General features: G+C 36.9%; 1 protein-coding gene and 2 pseudogenes across 2 annotated transcripts; 2 read left to right on the forward strand and 1 right to left on the reverse strand.

Moving 5' to 3' along the window:
• Positions 1 to 2,422: 2,422 nt before the first annotated feature.
• LOC143573627 (V-type proton ATPase subunit B 2-like) lies at positions 2,423 to 7,089 on the forward strand. The gene is made up of 14 exons (XM_077058457.1): positions 2,423 to 2,561; positions 3,020 to 3,095; positions 3,512 to 3,567; positions 3,686 to 3,844; positions 4,193 to 4,304; positions 4,466 to 4,674; positions 4,766 to 4,894; positions 4,986 to 5,123; positions 5,194 to 5,344; positions 5,423 to 5,505; positions 5,614 to 5,661; positions 5,769 to 5,822; positions 5,920 to 6,003; positions 6,547 to 7,089. Exons 2-14 carry the CDS (start codon positions 3,038 to 3,040, stop codon positions 6,730 to 6,732), a joined length of 1,467 nt encoding a protein of 488 aa, XP_076914572.1. The 5' UTR covers positions 2,423 to 2,561; positions 3,020 to 3,037; the 3' UTR covers positions 6,733 to 7,089.
• Positions 7,090 to 7,981: 892 nt separating this feature from the next.
• Positions 7,982 to 8,084, forward strand: LOC143573634 (U5 spliceosomal RNA; annotated as a pseudogene).
• Positions 8,085 to 8,281: 197 nt separating this feature from the next.
• On the reverse strand, positions 8,282 to 12,247 carry LOC143573628 (N-glycosylase/DNA lyase OGG1-like; annotated as a pseudogene). The gene is made up of 5 exons (XR_013142463.1): positions 11,544 to 12,247; positions 10,010 to 10,221; positions 9,684 to 9,894; positions 9,492 to 9,594; positions 8,282 to 8,506 (listed from the first exon to the last, which is right to left on the reverse strand). The product of XR_013142463.1 is annotated as an N-glycosylase/DNA lyase OGG1-like (transcript).
• Between the last annotated feature and the right edge of the window lie 11,105 nt (positions 12,248 to 23,352).

The following is a 23,352-nucleotide window of genomic DNA, read 5'->3' on the forward strand; positions in this document are numbered from 1 at the left end:
TACGAGATTACTCACTTGATAAACGATGTGGTGTAAGATAAAGCAAGAACCAACTTTAAACAAGCACAAGTTAACCTATAAATAAGATTATTGTTTTAATGATTTGTTTTAAGTCTTGATATAAGTTAGCATAACTAATAAGTAAATTATTATATATAATATATATTACCGGAAAAGCAGGGCAGAACAGGGAGGAAGACGGAGGCAGAGAGGGAGGCGACAGAGGATCAACGGCAGAGAGCAAGGAAGAACAGGAGAGTTTAAGTGCTTTGTGTGTGTAGTGTTAGGAAATTAACATTATTATTTATAGGGAAACCCTAGGGAACACAATCCCTAGAAAAAGGGGAAAAGATCTCAAAAAGCAAAAGATTCCAAAAGCAAAAGATATCAAAAGATATGGCAGCTGCAGGAACAAGGAAAAGCTGACAGGTAACAGTAAACATGCATGGGCGGGTCAGATAAAGGTACTGGTCAAGCATGGAAAAGCAGATCTCAAAAGATAATGTCAGTCACTTTTTCTGTCAACCAAAGGGGTTGGTGCGCATGCTGCGCCAAAAGTGGCTTTTCAGACATAAAATAGGTCAGGTCAACAGCACAGAAGATAAGACATCACAAAAGTAAACGGCTAGATAAAACAGAAGAAAAGATACAAGTCTAGCGCGAGAAAGCTGCGCGCGAGAAGGCTAAGGCGCGCCGCGGGAAGAATCACATTTCTTAGCGCGCCGCGGGAGGAACTACAATTCCTAGCGCGCCGCGGGAAGAACTATAATTCTTCGCGCGTCGTGGGATGAACTACGATTCTTAGCGCGCTGCGAGAAGAACTACAAATCCTTAGCGCGTCGCGGGAAGAACTACCGTTCTTAGCGCGCTGCGAGAAGAATTACAATTCTTAGCGCGCTGCGAGAAGAGTTCGTCTCGCGTATCGCTGGAACAGATGGTCTTCACGCAGGCTTCCTTGTAAGGAGTCTGGCGCGTGGAGCTGCGCAGACAACCTTAGGCGGGAAGAAACAAAGGACAAGGAGAGTTAGGAGAAAAAGAGGGAAACAAGGCTTAAGGGGTTAAACAGGAGGGCGGGACGGCGACAAGAGAAAAGGAAGGCGGAAAGAAAGAGAGAGAAAGAGGCGGGAAGGAAAATATTATTATTATTAAAAGTAAAGTATAAGTATAAATAAATATTAAATCATAAAAGAAAGAGATCGGATAAGGGAAACGGGTACCTAGGTCGGGTCGGATCGGGGCAGATGTCACACTCCATTCATTCCATTACTTCCAACCAAACATGCCCATATGACATCAAAAGAAAAACACCTATGACCTAACGATAACAACAAAATATAAATCAGTAAATTCTTACAACGTCTCATAAGGCTAAGTGTAGTGGCGGTAATATGGGGCGAAAAGGGGCGATTTTTTGGTGGAACACCCCCCCCCCCCCGGCGATAATTGGGCGAAAAGGGGCGGGGACGAGGTATATTTGTCGCCCGTTGAAGATGATTAATAATAATATTTTATTAAATTTGACCGTTTGACAAAGGTAAAAATAAAAAAAAAATTAATTAAAACGATATATTATATATCTATATAAACATATACCTTCTTCTCCATTTCATATCCTTCTTCTTCATTTCACATCTATAAACCTTCTTCAAAAAATTTAGCAAAATGAATCCTACAAAAAACCCGAACCAACCGACACTCTTGGAAGTCGCCGCTACCATGAGAGAAATCATCAAAAAACAAAAAAAATGTGTCGAGGAACTCAACGATGTCATGAACGAAACCAACAAACAACACGAAAAGATTGACCAAATGTTGGAATTGCGGGAATTGAGTGAAAAATACGAATCCATTAAAGCGGCCGGGTCACACGAAGAGGTCGCATTATTGCAACGACAACGAATTGAAAAAATGCGCAAATATTATGAATATTAGTATGTTATTTAGTTATGTTTTTTAATATTTTTAGTTATGTATTTTTTTTAATTTTAATGCATTATTAGTTATGTTTTTTAATTTTTTTGTATTTCTTTTTAATTTTATTGCATTTTTATTTAATTATTTAAATAAATTGGTTTTTATTTAATTAGTTTAGTTATAAAAAGAAAATAATAAAAAAAGACACTGTGGGCCCAACTTGTAGCCCCTACACCATTACACCTCAAAAACAAATTTCCACTCCATGCTAACTGGACGCCACGTGTCACAATTCGCCCCCAATTATAGCCCATTCACTACACATAGCCTAACAACAAACACTTACAAAAGCAAATATCATAATAACAAAAATTGATTCTTAGTGTTATCGTGATATTTGTATTTGGTCGATAAAAAAACATGTGAAAAGTAAAAGAAAGTGAAAGTGAAAGTGAAAGGGTGTTTTGGTAATATAGATATAAAATTAAATTAAACTCATATCAATCAATCATCAAATATTCATTCATATTCAGATTGTGTACCAGAGCCACACAACGCATCACATGAAATCCACCCTTTGGATCTAAACTCACTCGTCACAACCGAAAACCCCCATTCCAATCCAATCGAATCGAAGAACAACACAAGTAAGCCTACTCATCGTTTTCATTACAAATCTTCTCTAATTCATTTGATCACCGCCTAATTTCACGTTTTAGGTTACGAAATTTGTATAGTTGTTATTAATTTCCTTTGGATCCGATTCATATATGTATTTGATTTTTATTTTATTTTAAGCACTCATTTTCGTTAGATCAATCGGTAAACATAATCGCTCATCCTTAGGGTAATTGATTCAAGTCAAGAGGTGAATTAGACACACTAACAATTTAATTCAATCTGTTTTCTTCATGTCTATGCTTTGATCTCAATTTAGATTGTTATTAATTAAGTAACTCATCTAACAATTTCATCGATTAGATTTTTATAAAATATTATGTGTGTTAATACCGTCTATGTGATTTCTATGCTCAATCGCTTGGGCCGGCGTAGACCTAGAGATTTATTGTCATTTTTTAATATTGTTGTAATTTTGGTTTTGTAGGTTCTTTGATAGCTGAAAATGGTTGCTGCGAAAGACAATGCCACCATGGAGGAAGGAACACTTGAAATCGGAATGGGTAAGCTTATGTTATTGTTACTTACTATGTCAACATGTATGATTCACATAATAGTGTATTTGGTAAAAACCTGAAGGAGATCATTGTATTTGGAAATTTGATTAAATAGTAAATCTGAAACTGTTTGATAAGAATGTCATGCTATCCAATAGCTCTTGCAGTAATCTTTATTAAATTCAAAGAATTTTATCTACTGATGTATATGATGGTGGTCAGATATGATGATTGATTCTTTCTCATAGTCAAAACAACTTGATCTATATTTAACCTTTTGTTTATCACTGACTCATGTAATTCTGTGTCATAATGATTATAAATATCTGATTGATTCTAACTCCTACATATGTTTGATCAGTTTGTAAATATCAATGACTGCTCTTGATTTCTGAGCTCACTGATTCATAATGTTTGTACAGAGTATAGAACTGTCTCTGGTGTTGCTGGACCACTGGTCATTCTTGATAAAGTGAAGGTTCGTTTATATTTTATGCTTCATACATTCTTCTGTATTATGGTTATTTCTGAATGCATTTTATGTAGATGTACACCTTTGATAACTGACATGTGCATGCTTCTTCAAACAATAACAGGGACCAAAGTATCAAGAGATTGTCAATATCCGTTTGGGAGATGGAACAACAAGACGTGGTCAGGTTTTGGAAGTTGATGGAGAGAAAGCTGTTGTTCAGGTCTTTGAAGGAACGTCTGGAATTGACAACAAGTTCACAACTGTTCAATTCACTGGGGAGGTACATAAGTTTCATTTTATGTTTGTTTATCTTTCATTATACAAACCCTTTTACTTAGAAATAATACATTACGTATTTATGCCATCTCTTTTTTGCTTGTATAACATGTGTATGAGTTTGTTTATTTAACCTGAAACGGTAATGATTGATTGAATATGAAAGTAAATAGTTTTCATGCATATTTATATTTGTGTAACCAATTCATCTTGTTGAAGATGTGAGTTTTGACTGTGTTTGCTGCTCCTATGTGATTTGATTTGAACTTTCAATTGCATCTGTTTAGATTAACTATGTTAACACATTTTACTTATTTATTTTGCTTTAAAGAAAGTGACTATACATGTGTAGGTCTTGAAAACTCCAGTTTCCATGGATATGCTTGGGCGCATATTCAACGGCTCTGGGAAGCCAATTGATAACGGCCCTCCGATTTTGCCTGAGGCTTATCTGGATATTTCTGGTAAGGCTTTATAAGTTTTTATGTTTAGTAATGCATCTTTACAACATATGAAATGTGTTTAAGCCCACTAATGATTTGACGTTGTTAATGGTTTTTGTATTCTACAAATATTCAGCACTGTTAGCATATTCTAATGTACTTAATTTGTGTTATTATCTTAGGAAGTTCTATCAATCCTAGTGAGAGAACATATCCTGAAGAAATGATACAAACTGGTATCTCTACAATTGATGTCATGAATTCAATTGCTAGAGGACAAAAGATTCCTTTATTTTCTGCTGCTGGTCTTCCCCACAATGAGATTGCTGCTCAAATCTGTCGTCAAGCTGGCTTGGTCAAACGCTTGGAAAAAACTGATAACCCGCTTGAGGTATAAATGTTATGTGTATCTTTGAATATATTTGTATGTTAATTAAATAAAGTAATAAAGTTGACACTGAATTGCTTGCTTATGTGTACAGAGTGGTGAAGAGGACAACTTTGCAATTGTGTTTGCAGCTATGGGTGTGAACATGGAAACCGCACAGTTTTTCAAACGTGATTTTGAGGAAAATGGTTCTATGGAGAGAGTCACTCTTTTTCTCAACCTTGTAAGTATCTTATAATCGTTATGATTAGTGATTTGCTCTTATTATCATAATAACTGGTTTTAAAATGCTTATCTTTGATCACTATTGTTAGGCAAACGACCCGACAATCGAGCGTATTATCACTCCTCGTATTGCTTTGACAACGGCAGAATATTTAGCATATGAATGCGGGAAACACGTTCTTGTTATCTTAACTGATATGAGTTCTTATGCTGATGCTCTTCGTGAGGTAATTATAATTATTGCAGGTGCTTAATAATATTCTTGGTAGCAATATTTATAAACTCGAGTTATTGCAGGTGTCTGCTGCTAGAGAGGAAGTACCAGGTAGGCGTGGGTATCCTGGTTATATGTATACTGATCTGGCAACAATCTATGAGCGTGCTGGAAGAATTGAAGGCCGAAAGGGCTCCATCACCCAAATTCCAATTTTGACTATGCCTAATGATGGTATTATGATTTGACTTTTACCCTTATTTACATTTCCTTTACTGATTACTTTATGAATTTTATGCATTGATTCGCTAGATATCACACATCCTACTCCTGATCTTACGGGTTATATTACTGAAGGACAGATATATATTGACAGGCAGCTTCACAACAGACAGGTTCGTTTTAAGAATAATTTTTTGAGTTTATTAATGATGATTGATTGATCATTTTATTATATATTAAAATGGCTAAACTGAAAAGTGTTGATATGATGAAATTGACAGATTTACCCTCCGATCAATGTGCTTCCATCACTATCTCGATTGATGAAGGTAAGCCCCAAATCTCTAATTGATTTGGATACAGCTTCGGATTGTGAGTTAATAACTAAGGATGCAAATAGAAGGATTTGGTTTAATAAAGAGTTATATAATTGCAGAGTGCTATTGGTGAGGGGATGACTCGCAGAGACCATTCTGATGTCTCCAATCAGGTCAAGATTGCTTGGATTTTATATATACATTCTCTCAATAGTTTACAAGATTTGTCACTTATGAAATAAATGATTTTTATTGTTATATGTTCTTCAGCTATATGCAAATTATGCCATTGGTAAAGATGTTCAGGCCATGAAAGCTGTGGTCGGAGAAGAAGCTCTCTCTTCTGAGGATCTGGTCAGTCTCTCTCTCTCTCTCTACACACACACACACACATAGGGGTGGGACCAGGTACAAATAACTTTTTCTGTGCAAAGTGTGCAGAGTGAAGAAAAAAGGATGCGGTGACATTTTCGTAAATATGATAATTACATTATTCAGTAAATAATTACTCTACAACAATCGAAGTAGACTAATAATAATTACGCTACTTCAGTTTTGTTCTAGTGTAATATTATTATCCTACCAACAAAATTAAACAGGCATAACTATTATTACTCAAACAATAAATATTAAGCTAATTTTGTTGTAGTGTAATATTGTTACTCTACTTCAATTGTCGTAACTCTACTTCAGTTGTGTTGTAGAGTCATTATTTCCTGAATAGTGATTATCTTATCTACGAAAATGCCACCACTTCCTTTTTTTCTTCACTTCGCATGTAGAAACCTATTTGTATTTGATCCTAACACTATATATATTATATTCATTCATTTATTAATTAACTATTTGTACAAGTTCTTAATGTGTTTTTATATTTGTATTTTGTAAATGGAACAGTTATACTTAGAATTTTTGGACAAGTTTGAGAGGAAGTTTGTGGCACAAGGAGCTTATGACACTCGAAACATCTTTCAATCACTGGATTTGGCATGGACACTTCTGAGGATCTTTCCGCGTGAGCTTCTTCACCGTATTCCAGCCAAAACCCTTGATGCTTTCTATAGCCGTGAAGCCACCAACTGAAAACAACCACAACCAACACATGTTTCTAGTTATTTGTTGAAGCTGGCAGGCATGGAATAAAACAAAAAGGGATATGTTTTTGCGTTTGATTTTGTTGGGAACGTACCTACCTAGCTACCTAAGCACCTCGGCTGTTGATCGATCGCTTTCCATAAGAGGCAGTTAGGTTGTGTAATGTATTTGTTTGTTTAAAAATTTATTTGTTAGCAGACATCATCTATTGTTTTTGCAGACAGTCATCATTCGTTAATTGCCTGCTTGTAATGGGACCATTTGTTCCTCCTGAACTACACTTTATTGTTTGATTTGTTTTGCGACATTATTTATATTTGAATAAATTATGTTTCATGATCTGTACTTACTAGTTTTCATAATCCCAGCAAGTTTTATCGTTTGTTTTGTGTAAACTGAACGGAATTACATGAACTTATGGATTCTTGGTGAGACATTGTTGGATGAGACCAAGTGTTTTCTGTGGCAGATAATAACTTGAATGGTATGTGCCAAGACATTTGCAGGACGGGAAGGGGTACGGGATCAAGGATGAATTGATCATCAAAACTTAAAACATTGATGATAAATTTGGATGAAATAACTCTCAGTCTATAACCAAAAAAATTAAACTCTAAAACTGGTTATAAGCTCATCCATGGTCACAACTTTGATTAGGCTATATAGACTATGACTCTGTGTAATTAGAGATGGACTCGAACTTCTAATTAAATAATAAATAAAACTCAAATGTTTATCTACTGATATATCTAGCTGTGATAAATTAAAGACAATTCATTTAATTAAACCAATTTTTATAACTCGGAAATTAAGTCCAACATTGGACATAACTGAAACTGGGACAAGTAGGGTGGGGCCAAAGACAATCATTGTGGACAAGGCTGGAGTCGAGGTCTAGATATGAGCGAAACAGAAACCGGATATAGACTCGTCTATGAACTTGATCTCGAATATAATCAGAAATCAATAATCAAAACTGGAACAAAATAATGATACATGCATCTTTTTATCTTTCAAACCCAACAACCAAACCACGTTCAAATTAGCATTGACCAGAGCAAACCTGTGGCTAAGACTGCAGTTTAATCAGTGAGCACAAAAAGGTAAAAAGAATATGAAATTATGTAAATTTGGTTTGTGGAGTCCATCCCACATCGGTTCGGTTGTATAGAGAAACCAAAGAGGTGAAACCCACTATTTAAAGCAAGCAGGTGAGGCCATTCAAAGGCACGCAGGCATGCAGTGAGTACAAAGCAAACTATTCTTTCGTCTTTTATTAAAGAATACTGTGCATTAATGGCATACGCCTATTTTTGGAGACTTATCTTCTTTAGAAAAGCTCCAACTGATTTTTCTAGTTAATATTTACCTATATTACAAATTTAGTACTTTTCTTTTCACCGTAGTGCAGTTTTATGTATCAAATTCTTATGACCTAAAATATAATTTTGGATATAATTTTAAAAATGGTTTAATCTCAAACCAACTAAACAAACCGATTAGTTTGAATTTAAACTGTTCATACAATCTACAATTATAAACCGTCGAAGTAAGATGACTTTGTAATTCAAACCAGCCGCACGTTAAACTTAAAATATGGTCAAACTAATCTATTACCACATATTATGTGAAAATTTCTCAGTTTCCACTTTTCGACCATATAAAGTTCATCTCTTTTACAAATCCACAACATATATAATAACGTTCACTACATCCAATCATCGGCACACGTGGCGTAATCATGAAGCTCGATATCATTTAGCTGCAATTTCAAAGTCACGAAAATAAAAATATATGCAATTTTAATCTCAAAAACAGTAGAAATAGAGTGCTGAAAGTATCTCCAAAAATCCTAAAACTTTTATATTAAAGGGTGTTTATAAACTGCTGAAACAGAACAAAACATCCAAACTGAAGCAGGACAGACAGTTTGGCTAGTTTCAGATTCATACTGTTTGGTTTATGCAGTTTAGCGGTACCCACCAATACCCTGCTAAATAGTGGGACCAAATAAAGTTCAACTTATGTAGGCCAAGTGCCTTCAAAGGGGCTAAGGCAGGAAACCAATGAAATCTGGATTCGAAAAGCAATTACTATTACTAGTACACTGCCCCTTGTAGTATTTTTAAAAAATTGTTTATCAAATCTATATCTATACTCTCTAATAAAAGGCTACAAGTTTTGCCACTTGTCACTCCTACATTAATCCTCACATCTTTTAAGAAATTTATAATAGTAAAATAATAGTTACCGTTATTAAAATTTATGCTTCAAATTTGTTAATTTAATATTTACTTCCTATTCTTTTTTCAAACATTTGATATTTATAATTATCTTTTACTTTAAAATTGTTTTAATTACTATTGTACAACGACTGTATTAATAGTGTTTACGGGTTTATTGTTACTTGTATAATGATAATTTATTAAATATTGTATTTTCAAGAACTACTCGTGTTGTACACGGGCCTCAAACTAGTTTTACATAAATGAGTATCAGTTGAAGTTGAAAATAAAGCCTACCTAGAAACTTAATAGCTACCTCCTATTTGCTCATATATTGCACAGTTATTGATGAATGCTAGAAAAAAAAGATTAATTTAAAAATACCTTTGAAACATGTTACTAAATTTCTTGACACTCTGATGAAGAACTATTCATGTATTCATGAACCAATCCTCATTAACCAAATGCCAACAAATTTCACTAATACATTAAACAATAACCAATACAGGATAAACACACTACCTTCAATCAAGCTTCAAGATCTCCCTTCCAGAATTGCACCAAAAAAATAAAAGGAGGTCAACATCTGATGAAAGTCATACATCCACCTAAGATCCTTCCTCTTCTGCCACAAAATTAAGTTTTATAAATAATAATAATATCAATCTCAATATTGTCATATATCATCTTGTTACATTAAATCACTCTCATTACCCTTAATCTTTTCTGGTTTTACATCTTTCACAGTTTCATTAAGAGACTGTAAAAGCGCCTTTTGTGAAGGCAATTCCGCTATGAAAAGAAGAGTTTGAGCCCATCCAGCATATTTCCCATATCTTTCCACAAATGCATCTGCCACGTGGCTGCAAAGTTTAGGTGTCAATTTTTTCCCAGCCAACTCAGGAATCAAATATCTAGTTGCAATCTGCCATCAAAACATTGCATAATGAATCAAAACAAGCAAAAACTGAAATGTGTCCTATTTCCCGTTTTGACACTTGTAAAATAAAAACATGCTTTGTGAAATCTAAGAATCTGACCTTCCAGACATGTGTATCAACAGGAACCGCATGATGTTGGTCTAGAGAAAACAAAGCTATGCAAGCTGCCACTTTGGGGCCCACACCAGGTAGACTAGTCAACGCCTCGATTGCACTTTCCAGATCTAACTTTCTGAGTGACATAAGCCACTCGACACCACCACCGGGGTTTTGATTGCAGCTCTTCTACAGTGCCTCTAATGTACTTAGCCCTGCTCTCATTGTAATATGAAGAAAATTAATATCAGATTGTAGATCAACTGATCAAACCAGACTGTATATCAAAATTTAATATGCATTAATGTGAAAGACTTTAGCCATTGATTCATTGTTTTGGTGCCATAATATTTGGATTTTAATGATATGTCTTTCAAAGTCTTAAGGAAAGTTGTAGCATCAAAGAAGGTGATAAAACTAGCTTCAAAAAATGGGCCCGCTACTTCTATCGCACAAAAGAAAATATATACTTGCACATTCGTCTATCATTCTTAGAGAATATTTTCAAAATTCAATCTTACCGTTTTCTGTTTTAATGAAACATGAGTATGTCTAAACATATCATAAATAAAATCATATGACAAATGTATTGCTGCTAACTGTATTTTTAAAACGTCTAGACGATGAAATCATTCAAGGGTTTTACCACCAAGTGAATGTCAGTTGTTGTATCTATAACTTTTCTTGTTCTATAACTAAACAACTTATTTGATCCAGTGAGCAATAACTATCTTGAAACTATAAAATAAAAAAAGTCCTGTATTGCTTCGCTCCACCAAGCAATGACATGGCAATTACATGATGCACATCGAAATACAAAATGGAAAACAAAAAATAACTTTATCATTTTTTTTATTTTCTTTTTTGGTAAATGAACTTCAATACGAACTATAAAACTAATGGAAGCCTAAATGCAAAAAAGAAACCCTCAAAACCAAATCCAATGACAAGAATTTTATAACGATTTATTAGCATTATTTCATATCTTAATCCGACTAATATCATCCAACGGTGTTCAACATTAACGGTGAATCAACTAGAACTACAACTATAACAGCTCCTCCATCAACATTTCCAATCAAGCATAAGAACAATCTTCATGATAATCAAAAAAGTGCAATCTCCTAATTTTGAACTCCAATTTTTTATTTTTGAAGTTGTACTCCAAAAGCAAAAAATTAAACAAACTGCAACACATTTTCACTTCATGACTAGTTTGATTACAACACACGTGATTATAACAATTTTCAGTGAAAACCATCCGACGTTTGAATGCCATTGCAGAAAGCATTCTACTTAGTCACAGTTTTTCCCCGTTTTTCCTATCAAAGTTCCCCAAATTAATCAATTTTGAAATAACACAATCACTAACTCCTGTAAATGAAATTAATCATGTTCATCATATCGGATATCTAAAACCAGCAAGGGTAACTAGTTACAAATGCATTCACATAAATAACTTGCATTCACATCAATCACCATCTACACATTCATAAAATAACATATTCAACAAACAAAAGCATAACTAACTACTAACCGGTATCCAAACCCCGCCTTCCGAAGCTCTTCCTCCGAAACCTCCGCGAGCCTCTCCAACGACGGAAACTGATAAAAGCCAACCCCTTCAACCTCACCAACATAATCCCCCAAAGAAGAGACAAAATCAACCATCTGAGTAATCCTCTTAATATTATTATTAGAAGAACAAATAAACTGAATGAGACACTCAAGTGGGTCCTGCCTGAGCACCCTGGCCCCACTCAAACTCCCTGCCAGCTCAGCAAACCGTGGGTCAGAAGCAGAAAACTCACTCCATAAGTCAGTTAAACAAATACCCATGTTCAAGAAATCCAAAAGCTTTGATCTTGCATCAGATTGGCTGTTGTTAATAATATTGTTGTTGTGGAGACAATAAGAGACATGGGTTTGGTTTGAATGTTTGAGGGAGATGAGGTGGGGCCCAATAACGCCGGTGAACTGAGCAGGGTTGGTTTGTTTCCATCGGAATGTTTGGCCGGTGGGAAATGTTAAGGGTAAATAGAGTTCTGATTTGGTTAAGTTTAAGGGTACCCATTTGGGGGTTTGCTTGAGGTCTGGAAGAAGAGGGGTTTTGGGTTTCTTGGAAGAGTAGTAATGGGTTATCGTGGGTTTTGGGGTTCCGGTGGCTGACGACGGCGCCGGCGACGGCAGGGGACGGTGGCGTTTCATGTGATGTGATGTGATGGATGATTGAAACGATTTGGGTGTTGCAGTCTGGTCCGGAATATGAGATAGAGCTGCACAAACCGGTTTAAAACGTTCAACGGGTTCGGGTTCGGGTTCGGGTTGAAAGGCTGCCTTTGGTCAGCAAATGCCAAATCTGGTTTATGGTTCGAGTTCAAATAGGTTTTTTGAATTATTTTGGCTGGTTTCGGTTCGGTTAACCGGGTTGGAACCGGTTTCAGAGAAAATTACAGACCGGTCATGAGCCTACGGTTTCAATCGGTTTCAAGCCGGTTTATACATAATCGGTTTAAAACTGGTTCGGTTTTGGTTTGATTTCGGGTCAATTCAGTTTATCGGGTTTTTTTTGCCCACCTCAAATATGAGATAATAAATTGTGAGTTTTGATCTTTATTTTTATTTATCCATCCTTACAAATCCTTAAATTTCCACTTAGAGTATGAGTGAGTACTTTCGCCAAGACATATGTATTCATCCCACTAGTCAACTGACGTGTCATATGCTAACAGATGTATAGCGTATGTACATTTTTCTCTTGGCACAAGTTGTTTATACCAATTGCGTCTAGCCTTTAAGTAAAGTATTTAAACTCGTAGGACGTACATTCGACAATTCGATTAGGAAGTCCTTTGCTCATTTGAAAGTTATGTATGAAGTAACTATGTGGGTATATTGGCTATAGAGCAAAGTAGTCGTTCCACAAATGGTTGTCCGCATCTTCGTGGTTTTGTATATTTTCATTGCCTTTTTGATAATAAAGACGCGTCTTTAGTATGAAGATCCATCAATTTCATTTCCATATTATCATATACCAGTTGTTCAAACTGCTTTTTGGCTAAGCCAATAAGTAAAGGATGCGGGATTTTGTTATCACTAGAGCTTGACTAAAGTGATGATTGAAATAAAAACAAATTACCTAGAACAAGTATTGGTGGTGTGAAAGAATGGTAAATGGTATTGTGTTTAAAGTTGTTCTGGAAAAGTTGTCATGAAAAACTAGACGTTCAAAAATTAGTCGTTAGAATTTATTAAAATTTTAATATATTATGTATATGTATTTTAAAAGTAGCTTTTAAAAAAAAAACTATTAGCTAGTAGGGTCCACCAAAATACCCACGCAAGCCATTGGATACATGCCTTAAGTAGACAGCCACCTCCATCGTTGCCTTTTCAAACGTGGCGTTACCTCATTTGGATTTTGAAACTTGAACATGATTTCATTAACTAACAAAAGTGTACATAAATTCTGTATATACAATCTCATATACTTAACTAACTAATGACTTAACTAACTGCTAGTCGGGTATAAATAATGGGTGTATAGTTATTTCATGTATTTTAATTGTTTATATATGCAAACAAGATTACATTAAGTTCTTTTATGACCACAGGTGTTTAGAGCTTAAACGAGCTAATCCAGCGCCATTCAGATAAGGATTAAACAAGTCTCGAGAAGACGGAAGCATAGGGAAGCATATATGGATGGTTAAGAAGGATTCGGGAAATGTTTGGATGAGAAATCCGAAGGCGAAGTGAAAACTGAACAAGACGGGTTAATAAGAAAGTATGTTTAAGTAAAACGAGCATAGCTTGGGCTAGAAAATGAGTTACGGGATCCATAATATATGAATTTTGGGTTTCTCGATGAGAGGAATCCAAAATTGATGCTCTCTTGGCTCCGTCTACGCGAAAATAGGGCGATAATTCCTATGTGCTATGCGAAGAGCCAAAGAACATAAAAAATGGGAAAAAAAACCCTAACCGATTATATGATAAGTTTTCAGCCCCTATTCGACATATCTCCTGTTCCAGCAGCCATAGACGACCTAGAGGGCGGTTTTGCACCATCTCAGAGCTCCCGGTTCATTAATCATTCCATGCTTTTATCAATTCAACACATAAGCGAGTTGATCATGCCGAGGCAAGGCTAAACCCATTGTGACCACTTTAGGTGTAGGGTTTTTGTATGAAGCTGAATGTATCTATGTCTTCTATATGTTATTGGATTGAAGTGTGATTGAATGGATGATTAATCTATCTTTATGTTAGTTTTGATTGTTTAAACAATTGTTTGTCAAGGACTTGGGTTTATCATCAATTGATAGGCTGTGTTCATCAACATTTAAGATTAAGTTCTTATAGTCATTGAACTGTTACCATTGATCATCGATTCACCTAAAATCTTATATTAACAAACTGGTAATTTGGTAGACCATGTTCAATAAGGGATGTGTTTTTTCCCGAATACCCGTATATGTATCCGTTTATTACCCGTACTGATACATGTACTTGTACCCGTACATGTCTATTTGGTACGCGTACGGGCACCTAGATTTACTGATTTTATGTACAAGTACTTTTGGGTATAGGTACGGGTACATGTACAGGTATTACAGGTATCGGTACCCGTTAGGATATGTAGGGGTTTTTATTGAGATTTCCAAAACTCATAACTCTATTCGTGTTTTTATTGGGATATACTCAAGGCATCAAGTGTGCTTTACAAAACCATTGATAATCAAAATATTAAGTACTAATAGTTCTAATCAAACCAGTCAAACCCTAGTTCTCTTCTTCTTCTTCTTCTTCTTCTTCTTCTTCTTCTTCTTCTTCTTCCAATCAATAACTAGTAATAATCGCCATGAATGAATTTTTATATTGTGATTGATATGTTTCATTTTTAAATTTGGTATTATTTTTTGGTTGTGGTATTAATGTTTTTGTTTTGGTATTATAGATAATTGATTGTTGGTACGGTACTAGTATTGATACCAAGTTTAATGGATATTTTTTAAATAAAGGAAAAAATGGTACCAAAGTGAGTACCGCACATAAACTACGTACTCGTATTCGTACCATAAAATTCGGGTACAAGTATCAGCACCCAAATTTGATGATTTTTTATACGAGTATTTTTGGTTACAGGTTCGAGTACAAGGACGAGCACGAATATGGCATCGATCTCATCCCTACATCGTCTGTCCGCTTAGTTAATTAATTAATAAGTCATAAATTTAACTTCCACTTTCCACTGATTCCCTGTGGATATGGGTGTTTGACGGTCGGGTATTTTGTGTGTGTGTATATATATATTGTTTCGGTCAAAAATTAGCAAAGAAACTTTTGATCAAATTAGTGCGTGAGGTGGAGTGCTTGATGATAAAACGATTGAACACATCGATGTGATTACGAGGGAAAAAGCCCTTGATTATGATAATCTCCGACACAAAAAACCCCCGGACGGTGAAAACTGTCACCGTCACTTTTATTAATAACAAAAAGGTGATTACAAGTGGTGGAGCTGATAGAATAACGAGTGTTTAAGTGTTTACAGTGATTGCTAGTAGCTAAGTCATGAGAGTGTGTGTTCTAAATGTATCTATCAGCTCGTTTAAATAAGAAAAAGTTATAACAGATATTCCGAGAAATCCGGAAACCCTAGACTAAGTCTTCCACTATCCCTTGCTGCCCACGTTTAATTTGACGAAGTCTAAGCACTAGCCGTTCAAACCCACGTTCATATTAGCATATTAAACACGTGGTCTTATCTGCAAAACAAATAGAACAATAAAGGACAGTTAGATATCCGAAGTATAATGCTCAGAATACTTGTGTCGGCAGGATAGGCTGAAATCCCTAACTAACTCTCCGAGTATCCCGGAACTGAAAGAGTCTTCCAATATAGCCGTTGGGGAACTCTTCTTTTGAGTATATCCACGTTCTTTAATGTTCATCCCACGTCTTTGACCGATTATTTTGGGAGTTACTCATCAAACGTGGTCCCACACATGCTAATATTAACTATAAGTGCGAGACTTCAGCATAATAGTCAATATTTGACCATTAACCATTACTTGGCCTTTAATGCCAGCGGTTATAACTCATTCCACACGTTTTATGTAACCACCAACCGTGTATTTCGCATGGATTAAATCAACAATTAATATCTGCAATTATAAATCAACACCAAGAGAGAAATGTCTATTTATTAGCATTAATACTTAGGATACTAAACTTATTCGAGAATCCTGAGCATATTCGGGATCCTGAGCATAGATCCGACTATAAAATTTGGGCCCTAACAATTGTCCCCAAAATTTGACAGCTGTTTTTTACCAATTTCAGCTGTTAAATTTTCTAATGATAAATTGTTTTCCATGTAGCACCAAAATTTTATGATATATCACCGATTAAAGTTGACATCATTACGAGAATAGATCAGTCATTCGAAATCCCTGTTTATTAAATCTTTAGAGAAAAAATTGAGTTTATTAGGAATGAAATTCTTTAATAACAGTTTAAGTTCAATTCAATAAATCAATACCAAGTCATAAAATTCATCTTATAAAATATTTAAAAATATGAAATCATACCAGAATCATATAGCAACTAACTCTGATAATGTATATACCATTCATCCTTGTAATAAGATTACTTTTCAGAATGTTCCTCCAATTCTAGGGATATACTGACAGATCTGCAATATGAACATTATCCTGAAAATAATTTCAGAAATTCTGGCGACAAGGCCTAAATAAATTGGCGACAAGGCCTAAATAAACTGGCGACAAGGCCTAAACAAACTGGCGACAAGGCCCTTAGAAGAGGTGAAAACCCCTTAATCCTTAGGAATAAACTGGCGACAAGGCCCTTAGAAGAGGCGAAAACCCCTTAAACCTTAAGAATAAACTGGCGACGAGGCCCTTGGGGATGGTACGTCTACCATTAACTCTAGATTCAAACCAATAGCTGAGGATAGCGAGGTAACAAGTCACTATATTTCATGTGCTGACCCCGCCTCTCAAACTATGGCTGAATAAACATACGCTACAGGCGATCTTAAGAAGAGGTGAAAACCCCTTAAACCTTGGGATTCAAACCAATAGCCGAGGATAACGAGGTAATAAGTCACTATATTTCATGCGCTGGCCCCACCTCTCGAACTAAGACTGAATAAACGTGCGCTACGGGAGATCTTAAGAAGAGGTGAAAACCCCTTAAACCTTAGAAGGTATTGAATAATACCTTAACTGGCGACAAAGGCCCAAATTATCTGCAGTCCTTATGAGAATTCCTCATATCTTCAGGATACAAAACAGTCAACTCTAAGTGAGGGGTGGGTGTTAGCCTTGCTAACACCCCTCCGATGCTTAAGTCAGTAGATTGAAGAATAATAATATTAAAAATGAAAAAATATAAATTCGAACACATACCTTAGCTGTTTAGTATAACAGATATCCTCGAGATAGAAGTCTTACATAAAATATTTTTTGAGGTGTATAGCATTCCAAGCCCTTGGTAGCAAGTCACCATGCAAAGTAGACAATTTGTATGCCCCCTTTCCTGCTTCTGAATCAATCAAGTAAGGACCTTCCCACTTTGGTGCGAGCTTTCCATCCGTAGGATTGGTAGTATTCTGAAAAGCCTTTCGAAGAACCAAATCCCCTTCTTGAAATCTTCGAACCCTAATATTCTTGTTGTAGGACTTTGCTATCTTCTGTTGATAGGACGCCATTCTGATCTTTGCCAAATCCTGGAGTTCTTCTACCGCATCTAGATCTTCAAGTAGACTTCGAGTATTATCTTCGGGATTTTGATGACTGACTCTGGCTGTCGGGATAACCATCTCTATTGGGATAACTGCTTCAGCTCCAAATACTAATAAGAAAGGAGTCTGACCAGTAGCATTCTTTGAAGTGGTTATATCCGCCCAAAGAACAAAAGGTAGTTCCTCGGCCCACTTTCCTTTCTTAGACCCCAACTTTTTCTTCATGTTATTGATAATTATTTTGTTGCTTGATTCGGCCTGCCCATTAGCCTGAGGATGGACAAGTGTTGACGTGATAATCTTGATTCCCCAACTGGCACAAAAGTTAGTTGTTCTCTTTTCGATGAATTGCGAGCCATTGTCACACACTATCTCTGCCGGGATCCCAAATCTCGTCAGGATATTGCGCTTGATAAATGAGATAACTTCTTTTTCTCTGACTTGAACAAAGGCTTCCGCTTCGATCCACTTCGAGAAATAATCTGTCATAGCCAACATAAAGACTTTTCCTCCTGGAGCTATTGGTAGTTTCCCCACAATATCCATTCCCCACTTCATGAAAGGCCAAGGGGATATAATAGAATATAATGGTTCTGCTGGCTGGTGTAAAATGTTGTTGTGTCTCTGGCATGCATCACATTTCTGAGAACAATTCATAGCATCCCTCTTCATCGTCGGCCAGAAGTATCCCGTTCTCAGGATTTTGGAGAATAGTGCTCTGCCCCTAGTGTGGTTTCCACAATCTCCTTCATGGATATCCTGAAGAACTTCTTGAGCTTCTGCCTTCTCCAAGCACCTAAGATATGGTCCTGCAAGAGATTTTCTGTATAATATATCATTGATTATAGTATATGGGATTACCTTTGTGCGAAAAGCTCTTGGGTTTTCATTCTTGGGGATAACTTCAACCTGAATATATCTCCTGATCGGGATAATCCAAGAATCTTCATTATTCTTAGGATTCTTGACTCCCAAATCTTCATCATCTTCTGATATTTCATTGACACATTGCTCTCCTATTGCTGGGCTCAGGATATGTATGATAGGAATCTTGACACCTTCCGGTATGCTGAAGGATGAAGCTAAGTATGCCAGGGCATCTGTTTCAACATTCTCTTCTCTAGGTACCTGTGAAATATTAAACATTTCGAAACACTTTGCTAGTTTTTTTACTAGCTCTAGATATTTCATTAGTTTTTCTCCTCTAACAGTATATGAACCATTAAAATGATTAGTTAATAATAATGAATCAACATGTACTTGAATAAACCTGATTTTCATGTCGATTGCTAGTTGTAATCCTGCTATCAAAGCTTCATATTCTGCCTCATTATTTGTGGCTTGAAATCCGCAGGATATGGATTGAGGTATAATGTCCCCCTGTGGCGATTTCAGCAGAATCCCAAGACCTGTTCCTCTAAAATTTGAAGCACCATCAGTGTATAGAGTCCACTTTACTTTGGTTTCTTCAAGTTGTTGGACTTCCAAGTCTGCCTTTTCTTTAAGTTCACTGGTGAAATTAGCCACAAAGTTTGCTAATGCCTGGGATTTGATGGCAGTACTTGGTTCATATGTTATATCATATGCACTTAGCTTCACAGCCCATTTTCCCATTCTACCTGACATTTCTGATTTTCTCAAAACAGACTTAATAGGATAATTAGTTTTAACACATATAGGGTGAGTTTCAAAATAATGTCTAAGTATAGTAGATGTCATAATAAGTGCTAAAATTAATTTCTCAAGATAAGAATACCTGGTTTCAGTATCCAAAAGACTTTTACTTACATAATATATGGGATGTGTTGACCTTCGATATCCTTAGCCAAAACTGCACTTACATCATTATTTGATACAACTAGATATAGAGATAGGGATTCACCTTCCTCGGGTTTTACCAGTAGAGGAGAAGAAGAAAGATAAGCTTTTAAGGATGCTAAAGCTTCCTCATGCTTACTGGTCCACTCGAACCTTTTGTTTTTCCTCAGGATATCATAAAATTCTTTGCACTTTTCTGAGGATTTGGATACGAATCAGTTGAGCGCCGCTATCCTGCCGGTTAGCCTTTGAACATCCTTGACTGATGATGGGGATTTCAGATTCAGGATAACTTGTATCTGCTCCGGACTCGCCTCTATCCCTCTTTTGGTGACCATGTATCCCAGGAATTTACCAACCTTCACTCCAAAATGGCACTTCGAAGGATTCAGCTTCATGTTGTATTTGTCGAGGATATCAAATGCGGTCTTGAGATCTTGGAGATGATTTTCAGCTTTGTTAGACTTCACTACCATATCATCAACATAGACCTCCATCGTGTCCCCCAGTTTCTTTTTGAACATCATGTTAACTAACCTCTGATAGGTTGCACCTGCATTCCTAAGTCCAAAGGGCATAGCAATATAACAATAAATACCTGTGGGAGTCATAAAGGCCGTGTCTTCTTGATCTGAGGGCTCCATTTGGATTTGCTGAAATCCTGAGGATGCGTCCATAAATGTCAGCATCTCGTGGCCGGCTGTAGCGTCTACCATTAAATCGATGTGTGGCAGAAGGAATGGATCTTTAGGACAAGCCTTATTCAAGTCTGTGAAATCTACATAAACTCTCCATTTTCCATTCTTCTTCTGTACAACCACCACATTTGCTAACCATCGGGGATATTGAACTTCCCTGATCATATTTGCCTTCAAGAGTCTTTCTACTTCCTCTTGAATAATTATGTTTATTTCAGGTGAAAACTTTCTTCTTTTTTGATGTATTGGCTTGAAAGAATTATCAATTCCAAGTTTATGTGTTATAATATCTTTTGAAACACCTGTCATATCTTCATGTTTCCATGCAAATGTTGACAGCCTTGTCTTGTGGAAATCGAGCAGATTTGATTCGATATCCTCAGAAATACTTGTTCCTATCAGCACTTTGACTTCAGGATCCTCGGGATAAAGAGGTACTTCTTTAATTTCTTTTTCCCTGGCCTCAATTACGTCTCGTGCTGGCTTCTATAATTGCTATGCCTGCTGGGGTTTGGCAGTACACTTCATGAAAGAGGTGTAGCAATTTTTTGCGTCTTGTTGGTCACTGATGATTTTGATAACTCCCCATGGACTTGGGAGTTTCACGCACTGGTGATAAGTGGAGGGTACCGCTTTCATGTCGTGTATCCAGGGCCTGCCTAATATAATATTGCAACAAGATAAACAGTCAATAACACAAAATTTTTGCATTTTATTTACCCCTTCGACATATATTGGGAGCTTAATCTCCCCAATAGTGTTCTTAGTTTCTTCACTGAATCCAACCAATACTGAGGAACTGGGGACGATCTCATCCTCAGGAATATTCATCTTTTTCAGCACGTCTAATTGAATAATGTTGACAGAGCTTCCGCCATCTATGAGGATCCCGCGTACATAATGATTAACCACATATAAAGTTATTACCAAACTATCATGATGAGGATCCTGAACATCGACTCTATCGCTTTCATCGAAGGATATAATCCTCTCTTGAGTGAGAACAGATGTCTTTGTTGGTTTGTCAGCCACCTCTAACTTTCTTTGGTCAGCATTTCTCTTTGCAGCAGAATAAGAGGTTCCACAGATGTCAGATCCTCCAGATATGAACATGATTGTTTTTGCATCTGTTGGTGGAGGAGTCGGATTTTCAGGAACTTTCTCGGGATCCTGCTCTCTTCCCTTCTTCTTGCCAAGTAACTCTTTCAAGTGTCCCTTGCTTAAAAGATAGCTGATCTTTCTTCTGAGTGCTATGCAATCATCAGTCAAGTGCCCAAAGTCTTCGTGAAAGGCACACCATTTTGATTTGTCTTTCCAGGCTCCTTGTCTCTCCATTTTCCTTGGCCACCTGGCTTTCTCACCTAAATCCTGCATGGCACACATTAATCCACCAATATCAACAGAAAAACAATATTCAGAGACCTTAGGATATTATTCATTGTCTTCATCATCTACTGCATTAATCCTGGGGTTATTAGGCTTATAGTAAGTCTTTGATCGATATGATTTTCCCGGGGATTCGGCTTTCCTGTTCGTCTGATCATACTTTGGGATATCGACCTTAAAGTTTTTCTTGTCGTCTTCTAGCCTGATAAACCTCAGAGCTCTGCTTCTTGCTTCGTCTAATGACCTGCATGGAGTCATAACGAGATCATCATAGAAAGAGGAGCCCTTTTCTAACCCCAACTTGAGAGCTTCCACTGCTGAAGCTGGGTTTAGATTCGGAATTTCCAGCGACTCCTTACTAAACCTGGTAATAAAATCTCTCAAGGATTCCCCAGGATTCTGGCTAACCCTATAAAGATCACCTGTCATTTTCTCAAAATTTCTACTACAAGAAAACTGGTTATTAAACATGTTAACTAAATGAGAAAAAGAAGTGATAGTGTTAGGAGGAATACTCAGTAGCCATTTCATGGCTGCTCCGGTCAAGGTAGACCCAAACCCTTTGCAAAGACATGCTTCCTTGATTTCCATAGGGATTGGATTGATCTCCATACGTTATCTATATTGTGCGACGTGTTCCTCAGGATCCGTTGAGCCATCATATAGTTTCATATTTGGGGTTTGAAACCGTTTTGGGATCTGTACGTCGCTAATTGACGGCACAAACCGGGATATCCTGTGACTATCAGTGGGAACTTCAGCTATGGGACGGATTATGCTGGGGATATTCGATATCATGTCCTTAATCTTCTGCAATTCTCGGGCTAAACCCGAACTTATGCTTGCATCCTGTAAAAATCCTTGATTAGCATTAAATGGAATCGTATTGAAAGAGTTACCCTGATTAACATTCTGAGGAACAGCCTGGGCGTTGTAGCTCGTATTCCCAAACATAGTATTTCCAGGGTTGGTAAACGGAGCAGTTGGAGCGTTAGCTTGCATCGGGATAAAGTCTCCCTGGTGCACATCAGAAGATCCTGAGGGCTGCTGAGCCTGAGTTAATCCCAAAGATGCCGCCCGCTGATAAGGACCATCCTGATGGAACAATCCTGAGGATCCAGACCCTTGCGGTAATCCTGAGGATACCGCTTGTTGAAGAGGCCCAACAGAGGACGCATACGAGTATCCTTGGGATCCAGATAAGTGCAATTCCGCAAACCCCAAATGCTGAAAAGATGAGGATCCAGAGTTGTACGCCATGGTCGGCTCTGGATGCACCAATCCTGAAGATCCCGGATGAGTGAAATCCAGAGATCTCGGGACTAGTGGTGTGAATTCTTCCATCGGCTTCTTGGCTTTCTTGAAATCTTATAGTTCCCTCACAAGCATCTGGTTGGTCTTGTTCTGGCGATCCATCTGTTCCTGTAGCCGCCTGTATAGAGATAGAAGGTCGTTGTTGGACACCATGACGGGATCCTGGGGAGATGGCCTCGAACCTGAGAACACAGGAGTAGCAGCTTTCTTCTGAACGTTGTCAGGTTTCTTCGAGATACCACCAGCAGGAGGGAGAGGCATAGGCAGCCTCGTAGAGGAATCTGAAGCTACGGTAGAAGAGGAAACAACCTTTGTTTGGGAAGACATGTTGTGGATATTGAGAGTAGGGTTTAGTTTGA

Source organism: Bidens hawaiensis, unplaced genomic scaffold (genome assembly GCF_021521415.1).
Source record: "Bidens hawaiensis isolate Kalapana, Puna unplaced genomic scaffold, B.hawaiensis_p1.1 tig00026602_1, whole genome shotgun sequence".
Taxonomy (NCBI): Eukaryota; Viridiplantae; Streptophyta; class Magnoliopsida; order Asterales; family Asteraceae; genus Bidens; species Bidens hawaiensis.

Bases quoted from the DNA above. Each gene is read 5' to 3' on its own strand.
- LOC143573627 (XM_077058457.1), top strand. From the start codon at position 3,038: ATGGTTGCTGCGAAAGACAATGCCACCATGGAGGAAGGAACACTTGAA. The intron at 3,568-3,685 runs GTTCGTTTATAT...AAACAATAACAG, and splicing joins TCATTCTTGATAAAGTGAAG to GGACCAAAGTATCAAGAGAT. The intron at 5,823-5,919 runs GTCAAGATTGCT...TATGTTCTTCAG, and splicing joins ATTCTGATGTCTCCAATCAG to CTATATGCAAATTATGCCAT.